Source organism: Enhydra lutris, unplaced genomic scaffold, assembly GCF_002288905.1.
Source record: "Enhydra lutris kenyoni isolate GAN:26980312 unplaced genomic scaffold, ASM228890v2 scaffoldscaffold8, whole genome shotgun sequence".
Lineage (NCBI taxonomy): Eukaryota > Metazoa > Chordata > Mammalia > Carnivora > Mustelidae > Enhydra > Enhydra lutris.
The window spans coordinates 22,230,706-22,241,216 of record NW_019154092.1 but is presented as its reverse complement, the minus strand read 5'-3'; the positions used below and the strand labels follow the sequence as shown (position 1 = coordinate 22,241,216).

Genomic DNA, 10,511 nt, shown 5'->3' with positions numbered 1-10,511 from the left:
GTACCTCTTTTGGCTTTGCACATCTACTATTCCCACAGGTTCGTGTCTCTGTTCTGATTTATGCCTCTTCTTCTATCCTCTTGCTTCTGAGATAAGTTTTAATTATGTAGACAGATTGTAAAAGTCTTTTTCTTCTTGTAAACAGCTATTTCTCTGTTAGTACTGGATTTTGTTTAACTGGTTTTTCCTTACGAATCTTCTTGTGCACCCAGGAATTATGTCTGTTCATTGTTTAACTGCAACATCAAGACAAGAGAAAGCTGGCTTCTCGTCGTTTCCCTTGAGGGACCCAATCTCAGAACACCTCAAATTGCAGCTCTCCCTCGGGAACTGTTCTCTGTTGCATATGTTTGGAAAGCCCATAAGATGTTAGCTTTCAATCAATATAAGAGCAAAGCGCCACCCATCAAATAGCAGTATGGTGATATTCCCAGTTCTTCTACTTATTTAAAAACTCACTCTACTAGCAAAATCAAGAAAATGCTTGAAATGCTCAAAAGCCCTCATGAAAAACAGTGGCCCCTTCCTCAGGTGACTCAGACAAGTGCATACTAGAAAACTCCTCAGGTAATACTAACAATCACTGTTCTTCCTTTGGCCCCTTCTGGGTAATAATTAAACTATAAGGGAAAAAAGGTATTTATAACATGACTTTTTTGATGTTGTTCTGCATATACACTTTTAACTATTTGTTGGATTTGTTTTTTTTTCTTTTTTTTAAGATTTTATTTATTTATTTGAGAGAGAGAGAGAGCACAAGTGGGTGGAGGGGCATAGGGAAAGGAGAAACAGACTCTCCTTGAGCAGGGAGCCTGATGATGGATTCAGGCAGGGCTCAAACCCAAGACCCTGGGATCATGACTTGAGCCAGCAGACACTTAAATGACTGAGACAGCCAGGCTCCCCTGGATTTTTTTTTTTTTTCTAATCAGGGAATCACCATACCACATTTCCTTATAATGCTGATCTCATAGGTTACCCTTGAAGGCCATCATTTATATGAAAATGGTTTTTGCCAAGAACATGTAAATCTTACCCTTTAACCAACCAACTATTTATTCCCCGCAGCAGGTTTTTAAATTTTTCCTTGCATCTCACCATACATCTCTTTTTTTAAAAAAAGATTTTATTTATTTATTTGACACAGAGAGAGAGAGACAATGAGCAAACACATAAGCAAGGGGAGCAGCAGGCAGGACTCAATCGCAAGACCCTGGGATCATGACCTGAGCTGAAGGCAGATGCTTAACCGACTGAACCACTCAGGCTCCCTCACAAAACACCTCTTAAAAAGGCTAAATTAATATTCTCCCCTAAGTTTTTGAGGCATATTTGGAGAAAAAAGAGAGATCATTTTTAGACACAGCAGTGGATGTGATGTCCTGACAGTGAGAAAACATTCAGCTCATCCAAAGAGGGGATGTGGTCTGTGGCCAAAGAACAGAGCCAAGGTCTTTCGCTGGTGCTAGATACAAAGCCATGACCTTGGCCTCATTAGCTGGACTAACTGTGTGAGTTCACCATGCAGGCGACTGTATTTGCATGGCAGTTCATGGGAAGCAGGGCTTCTTAAATTGGGTTCCAGTGACAATAACTAAGCATCCTGCTCTTTAAGCAAGATTTTGTGTGTGTTTATATTTGTCTAAGAGGGTTTGCATTTTCCTTAGATTCTCAAACATGGATGCAACTTCCAAAAAGTAAAAGGGTAAGATTACACTAAATGAGGTTGTTCTAAAACAAAGTCACTTCAATATTTCTTTAAACCTTTCATTACAAAAGTAGATTTCTATAATCTGAGGTTGATTTCTGTACTCCCATGTTCTTGTGGGGGAAGCCCTTTAAATCTGACCTTTTAATATTTATCCTTTTGTGCATCGGAGGGATTTTTAAATGTACCCTTTCAGGTGGAGAAATCTATTACTTTTACATGAGAGGAAAATGATAGATTGAACCCTCCATTTTTATATATTTTTCAGTCAGGAAGTGATTCCCCCCCCCTTTATTCTATAAACACGTTTTTCAAAACTCCTTCAACAATCCGCTCTGACAGTCTTCCTTCCCCTCGCAATCATTTTGAGGTAACCTGAACCTGCTGTACTCTTCCCAGTATAGGGTGGCCTCAGTCTGGCTATGCTACACCTGAGTAAATGTGAGGGTCTTACTTATTAATGGTAGGACGATACATTCCTAAGGTTACGGTAGAAAACTGCCATTCTAGGGACAATCTCCTCCAGTCCCTTCTGTCTTCAGAGAGCTCAAGTTCACCTACGTCTTCACTAGCGTTGATATGCTGCAGATTTATGTTGTATTGGGGAAGAAATGTCATCAGCAAGGTAAAATGTGGATTTTTTAAAAATTCTAGGTGGCTTCATGGAAGGATTGCTTCCTAGAACAAGAAAGGATCAAAGCTCCCCAGAAAAACAAATCATGAGGTCTTCAGAAATGAGGAGAAAGGCAGCCATCTGAAATGGTCATGAACCCCAAACAAGTCTTCCTCTCGGTGCTCATATTTGGGGTAGCGGGACTGCTCCTCTTCATGTATTTGCAAGTCTGGATTGAAGAACAGCACACAGGTAACCATTCTTTTTTCCTATTTTACTCATAATGGTCGTTTTCAATGAAATAAGCTGTAATGTTTACAGAGCTATAGAATGTCACAGTGTTTCCAACAACAACAAAAAATAGACATAAACTGTAATCCCCAGCTCCTAAAAGGAAGGATGATTATGCAATTCTGGTGGGCATTTGTTCCATGGTGGGGACAACACTTGGAATTTTTATTATATCAGTGGGGGAGCAGCGTGGCCCATTAGCCCAGCATGGATTGCTTGTAGAGAATTGTCTACTCAAATGTGTAGCATGTATCCTACCTCTGGGGTGTCCTGTAAGCACTGGGCACAAACCTAAAAGGAACTAAATATACAACTAAATATATCCTTTAATTCCTTTTTAATTAATTGAATAATAGTGCCTTACATATATAATACAGTTTACAAAATGGGCCACAAGCATCAATAGAGGCCATTTATTGAAAGCTTAGCAAGTGCCTAAAGTTTACAGGTATTTTCTCTAATCCTAATGACATCTTCCAGGGTGTGATATTCTAAGTTTATAGATGAGGAAGCTGAGGCTTGGGTAGGCAAGGAACTTATCCCAGACCTCACATGTGGAGGTCTATGTGTAGAGAGAAAGCTCTGGTTGTCTCTCTGCAAAGTCCATGCCCTTCCCTACACTTGGCTTCTGTGCAGGGCAGGGGTGAGGGTGAGGAAAGGTGAGTATTATTGCCTTCTATAGTATAGATGAAGTAACTCAGACCCGGAAACCTAGTGACTTGCCCGAAGGTGCAAAAGCTGAATGTCCAAAGTGAGACCCATGCCCAGACTTTCCTACTTCTCATGTGCCCTCAAAGAACCTTTTATCTAAAAAGGTAGATAAGATGCACATATAATAAATGCTGTAGTATCAGTATGGATACTGACTTGTAAACCTAAGCTATTCACAAGTTCACAGATGTGTAACCTCTTCTGCAAGTTGGATTCTTAATTTTGAGTTTGTAATTTTTCCAAGTTTGGGAATTACGTCCCCCAGTTAAGATGTGCTTATACTGTAATAAATAATAGTAAATATATTTATTCTCTTAAATTGTATTTGTAATTTGCTAGTACTTTCTCTGATTCTCTATATGTCTTAAATGATCTACTCATGATAGTGAGTGTAAATCTTAGAACCAAGATTCCTTTAGTAACTATCTTACTGAAGAAAAGTTTTTCAATAAGATTTCCAGCTGGACTTCTGCCTTATCCCACGCTGTACCTTGGGTTGTAATTCTCTAGTTTTCCAGGTCAACTGATACGTGTGTATTTTATATGTGTTTTATCTCTTAAAATATGATGTATGTTATTCTTGTGTGAAACCTCTGTTAGAAATATACACATCTAACAAAATCCCCTATTAACTAGTGAAGTTATATACACATACTTTAAATATGCCAAGTAGTGAAAATCAAACAGATCCTACCAAATAACTTATGTTACTTCTTTTCTTGAGAATTTCCAGAATCAAATTTAGTCTCATCTGTCCCAAACTAAAATTGTTCCCTGGATTTATCTGACACTGTAAAAATCTATCTAAACAACTTCTGAGCATTTTTATTCAGGATCCTTTTTTTTTTTTTAATAAATCTATTTAAACTAAAAAGAAAACAAAAACAGTTCACTCTTTTCTCCCCTATTTCTCCACCCAACTTGTGACAACTACCAATCTATTCTCTGTATCAGGGGGCTTGGATTTTTCTTAATTTTTTTTTCAAGATTCCACATATAAGAGAGAGCTTACAGTATTAGTCTTTCTCTGACTTATTTCATTTGCTTAATGCCATCAGAGTCCATCCATATTGCAGATGGCAAGATTTCATTATTTTTTATTGCTGAGTAATGTTCTTCATTCATTGATGGACGCTTAGATTATTTCCATATCTTGACTACTGTAAATAATACTGCAGTGGACATAGGGGCACATGTATCTTTTTGAACCAATGTTTCCATTTTCTTTGGATAAATACTCAGAAGTAGAATTGTTGGATCATATAGTAATTCTATTTTTTAATTTTTTGAGGAACCTTCATACTGTTTTCCATAGGGCCTGCACCAATTTATATTCCCACAGATGGTGAACAAGGGCACCCTTTCCTCCACATCCTTGCCAACACTTGTTATTTTTAGACTTTTTGATAAATAGCCTTTCTAACAGGTGTGAGGTGATATCTCACTGTGGTTTTGATTCGCATTTCCCTGATGATTAATGATGTAGAACATCTGTTCATGTGTCTGTTGGCCACCTGTATGTCTCTGGAAAAAGGTCTTTTCAGATCTTCCCATTTTTAATCAGATTGTTGGTTGTTTTTTGGGTTTTTTGGGCTATTGAATTGAGGTGTTTTTTTTAAGATTTTATTTTTTTATTTGAGAGAGAGAGAGAGCAGGAGTAGGGAGGAGGGGCAGAGAGAGAGGGAGAAGCAGGCTTCCCACTGAGCAGGGAGTCTCATGCGGGGCTCGATCCCAGGACTCTGGGATCATGACCTGAGCCAAAGGCAGACGCTTAACTGACTAAGCCATCCAGACACCCAGATTGTTTGAGTTCTTCATTTATTTTGGATATTAGCCTTTTATCAGATGTATGATTTGCATATATTTTCTCCTATTCAGTAGGTTGCCTTTTCATTTTGTTGATGGTTTCCTTTGCTGTGCAGAAGGTTTATAGTTCGATGTAGTCCCACTTGTTTATTTTTCCTTTGTTGTTTTTGTTTTTGATATTAGATTTAAAAAAATCACCCAAGACCTATGTCAAGGAACATACCACCCTATGTTTCCTTGCACTTTTATAGTTTCAGGTTGCATATTTAGGTCTTTAATTCATTTTGAGTCACTTTTTGTGCATGGTGTAAGGTAGTGGTCCAGTTTCATTCTTTTGCATGAGACTGTCCAGTTATCCCAACACTGTTGGTGGAAGAGACTGTCTTTTTCCATTGCATATTCTTGTCTCCTTTGTTGTAAATTAACCATGTAAGTATGGGTTTATTTCTGGGCTACCTATTCTGTTCCATTGATCTATGTGCCTGTTTTTATGCAAATACTGTTCTGTTTTAACTACTTTAGCTTTGTAGTAAAGTTTGAAATCATGGAGCATGATGTCTCCAGCTTTGTTTTTTCTTTTTCAGGATAGCTTTGCCAAGACTAATAATTTGTTGGTTTTTTTGTTGGTAGTATTTTTCATGATTACTTTAAATATAAACTTGTTTAACTTTCTTTTCAACCTCTAAATAGACATTTTTTCCTGATTTCTACTAGTTTCTTTTTGATTTACACTAAATAAGTAGTGATACCTGAATTAAGCTTAGGGTTCAACATTAGCATCTAAGCTAAGAATTATCATAGCTAACATATGAATTATCATAGTTAACATAGGAAAGACTCATATAGCTATAATCTCACCTTCTCAAAACTCATTGTTACCAATCCAGAGTCTGTAGGACAGAACTCAGCATACTTAGCCCGAGAAGTATGTTCTTTTTTTGGTCAGTGATAGGGACTTCCTGTGTCGGTGTTCTATTCAGTTTCTGCATGCTATTATCAATGGCAGCATAGCCAAAACAGATAAGTACTTTTAATATTTTCTTCTGCTAATGCACAATAAACATCATTAGGCCCAGGTTGTTTTAACCCTCATACATGTGTATGAAAGTGAAATGTAGTAGCTACAAGCTTCTGATTTCAGGCAAAGTAAAGCCACCTTATTGCTTTTTCTCAGACAATTGCTTCAGAACCTCATAAGCAAACTGGCCTCGTGCTTTGGTATTTCTTAGGAGATTTCATCTTGCTTTTTTTCAAACTAAATATATTTTGTGGCATATAAAGTTTTACAACTAGACTGGATTGACATAATTCTTTTCTCTTGAGTCTCTCTGATGGGAAAGTATGTTCTTTTCCTCCAAAATCAAGCTGTTCATCCTGATTGTGATGTTGCTGTATTGAAATTGTATTTTGTCCCAGGAGATCTTTGTATACCTGAGCTGGAGTAAGCCGCTTATAACATGGAAGGACTTTCTGCTTACAGTCAATCACATACTCAGGAAAATAGAGTTGTTTTTCTTTTAGAAAAAAAAAATCACTCATTTGATTTACTTCCTCCACTTTTGATGAGGATGGCAACCTCATCAAAAATATTTTTTTAAAAAGATTTATTTTTTTATTTATTTGAGAGAGAGAAAGAGGGCCGTGGGGAGGGGCAGAGGGAGAGAGAATCCTAAGCAGACTCCATGGGGAGCGCGGAGCCTGATGCAGGGCTTGAGCTCAGGACCCTGAGATGATGACATGAGCCAAAACCAAGAACTGGATGCTTAACCAACTGTGCCACCCAGGTGCCCCTACAGCCATTTTTTTTTTTTAATCAAATGAGCACATGCTCCCTCTACTCACCTCTGGATGCCACTGAATCTTGTCTTTTATGCGATCTTTGTTCATCTCAGGGTCTCTGAGTTAGCTGTTCTGTCTCCCTAAAATATGTTTCCTTGGCTGTTTCATTGCTGGCTTTCCTTATCATTCAGGGTATAGTTTAAATATCACCTTCCCTCAACATCTTATGTAAAATAGGTGTCCCCTGATGTTTTCTCCCCCAGCACCTGTTTTAATTATTTCCTAATCTGACCTCATGGCACTTATTCCCATCTGTAGTCATGCTTCATGTTTCTTTACGTACAGTCTACTTCTCTCAATAAAGTATAAGCTTCTCAAGGGCAAGGAACTTACACATCGGTCACCAAAGTGACCAGAGTAACTCCAGTTACCAGAGTAACTCCACCCCCTGCCCCCAGCTTTCAGGTCCTGACTTGAATCTTCACTTCACTACGAACCCCCAGCGTCCTCCAAATTCAGTGTTTATTCTTACTCCCCAGTCAACTGTGACTTGCTTCACCAGGGGCCTTTGCCTGGCCTTTCTACCAAGCCTTCTGAGTCTCCAACTCAACTAACCTTCCGTATTATATCCTCTCTTCTCCTCACACAAGTGAAAATTAGGGCTTCTTAAAATACCGCAAATGTTAAATGATAAATCTTAGGAAAATGGATATAGAAATATTTGGATACACAGATTTCCATTCAGAATTATGGATGGGAAGATACAAACACAGAGCTCAGAACCTGCTCTCACAATGCTTCTTCCTTATTGGTATGCCAACGGAGTAGTTAAGGGTTCATTGAGAATCGATTAAAATAATTACTAGGTCATTAGTGTGGACTTTGAGTGTGAGTGTAAAGACCTACTCACTAAATAATTCATGGCAATAGGCAGGTTAATGCCTGTTAGTATTGATTTGGTGTATAATACCATCTAGTCCAAAATCTCTCGTTTTCCTAATAAAAATAAACTCAATTGCTAAAGTGTCACCTAATCCCAGCCTCCTCCTTTCATAAAGGAGCAACTAAAAGGCTTAAATTTGTATAGCCAATAATAACGAAACTGGCACTAAAACATACTTCCTGATAACTGCTTATTTTCCATACAGTACTCCTCCCCTTACCCTTCTGGTATTTTCCTCCTGCCTTCCCCTTGAGATGGTTTTTTCCTGCTGTTTTCCCCTTGAGATGAGATTCTTCCTGCCTAATCCTCTCCTCCTGCCCCTCTTGGACTCATAATGCTTTTGAATTACTGATTTGTTTCCTAAAGTGTCTTGAACATAGCCATTCCAAAATCCAGCTGAGAAGTCTAGAAACAAGATGCCTCACCAGGAGCAAAGATATAGTTTCTGTTCCCCTGTTGGAAAAAAAAATCTGCCTTCACAGAGAAGACCTTTAGTATTATAACGGCCTCAGACTTCAAAAGAAAGACAACTATCATATGATCTCCCTGATATGAGGGAGAGGAGATGCAACATGGGGAGTTAAGGGGGGTAGGAGAAGAGTAAATGAAACAAGATGGGATTGGGAGGGAGACAAAGCATAAGTGACTCTTAATCCCACAAAACAAACTGAGAGTTGATGGGGGAAGGGGGGATGGGAGAGGGGGAATGGGGTTATGGACATTGGGGAGTGTATGTGCTATGGTGAGTGCTGTGAAGTGTGTAAACCTGGTGATTCACAGACCTGTACCCCTGGGGATAAAAATATATTATATGTTGGTAAAAAATAAAAAAAATTAATAAAAAAAAAAAAAGAGGGAAAAAAAAAAAAAGAAAGTCCACCAGTGCAGAACCAATGTCTTTGGAAATAATGTATTCTACATTTCTTTTCAAACGTAGCTTTCAGGAGTAAATCAACCAACTAAGATTTTTGGTGGAAAACTTCCTGGTATCCATTTCCTCACAGGTTGAAGGGATAGAAAATTTAAAAACTAAGCAGGGATTGTTTCTAAATAAAAGAAGTTAGCTTTCATTAAGTGTTCTCTCTTGTTTCCCCAAGTCACAGATTACCAAAATTATATTGAAGTGTATACAGGAGATTGAAAGTAAATATGTTTGTGCTAATGAAACAGAATTAATCACTAATCTCCCCTTTACTATTCTGTCCAGCTTTTAGCTCCATCTCTTGTGAAGTGAATCAGCCTGGGTTGTAAGCATTTGCTTTCATCTCCCCAGCTGGAAGCCCACTGAGGGTCAGGCCCAGGGTGCCTGAGGCATAAAAGACCCCAATTAAGACATCAACGGAAAGACTTGGGAGAGAGATTCCAGAGACCTAGAGAACAGCTGACAATTTATGCAGGAATGACAATATATCAATCTTTGGTGTCATCATAACCTTCTAGATCTGTTTGTGAACTTCGTTGTTCTAGAAATTTCATTTTGCCTCTTCTGAAGAAATTAACAACTTTTGAGAGACTATTCATATGAAACACTCACATAGGGATATATGTATAAGTCCCAAATCATTTAATTAATGATTATCATGTTAATGGAACTGTATCTTCCCTATAGAATAGCTAAATGCACTTGCTAGACCCCCCAGCTTTCTAGGATCAGAGTGTTGGGGGGAAAATGTACTTTTGATGGAGTCACATAGTGAATTTGGAATATTCTTGTGGGAGTGTTTTTGCTCAAGTCATGAAGAAGCCTCATCAGCTCACTGTTCACAAAAGACGACATTTCATGGTGTCATTCCTCAAGATCAGTCTGGGTGTCTGTCTTTATCTCTGGCAACTACAGACTATGATACAAAATTACATGAGACAGTTTGGTACAGGATAAATGGATGGGCTCTTAATGTTGCCTGACAATCCTCTGTTCCCTATTAAGCTTTTTCTCTCCTGTTTTCCAGAGAGAGAGTTTCTGAAATGCTGCTTTCTCTTCAGCCCTCCAAGCACGTCATCTCCCCAATAGCTAAAGAGACAGCTTGCCTCTACTCTTACTTTACAGAAAAGAGGGAGCATCAGAGGAAATTCTTAGAGCTTGTTGCTAACAGGAGGACGACAGAAGTAGACTTCTCTACTTCCACCCCATCTCTGGCTCTTCTCTTAGCTTCTTACTTCCTCCTCCATCCTCCTCCTCCTCCATCTTCCTTCTCTTCATCATCCTACTCATATTATGTCTCCCAAAGCATCTGTTTCTTCAGTGATCTTGCCCATCCTCTGTGTGTTTTCTTCTGCGTTTTCATTACTTTCTCCAGCACTTCCTGACATCTGTATTTCTACATGGTTCAGTCTCACCCATCTAAAATACACAAGTCAAATATCTAATGTTTCTTTTTTTTTTAAGATTTTATTTATTTATTTGACAGACAGAGATCACAAGTAGACAGAGAGGCAGGCAGAGAGAGAGGAGGAAGCAGGCTCCCCGCTGAGCAGAGAGCCCGATGCGGGGCTCCATCCCAGGACCCTGGGATCATGACCCGAGCCAAAGGTAGAGGCTTTAACCCACTGAGCCACCCAGGCGCCCCAAATATCTAATGTTTCAACCACAGTTTTCTTCTTCCCCCAATCCACTTCCTCCCCTTTAACTTCTTAAAAGAATTTTGTGTGCTCATCATCGT

The 10,511-nt window shown here is 38.8% G+C and overlaps 1 protein-coding gene across 1 annotated transcript in view; it reads left to right on the top strand.

Moving 5' to 3' along the window:
- The first annotated feature begins 2,461 nt into the window (after window positions 1–2,461).
- The window catches only part of LOC111142738 (carbohydrate sulfotransferase 9), a 185,935-nt gene continuing 177,885 nt past the window's right edge, over window positions 2,462–10,511 (top strand). The window contains 1 exon segment of the mRNA XM_022496030.1: window positions 2,462–2,573. Within this exon segment, the coding sequence (XP_022351738.1) occupies window positions 2,468–2,573 (106 nt within the window). The 5' untranslated portion in view covers window positions 2,462–2,467.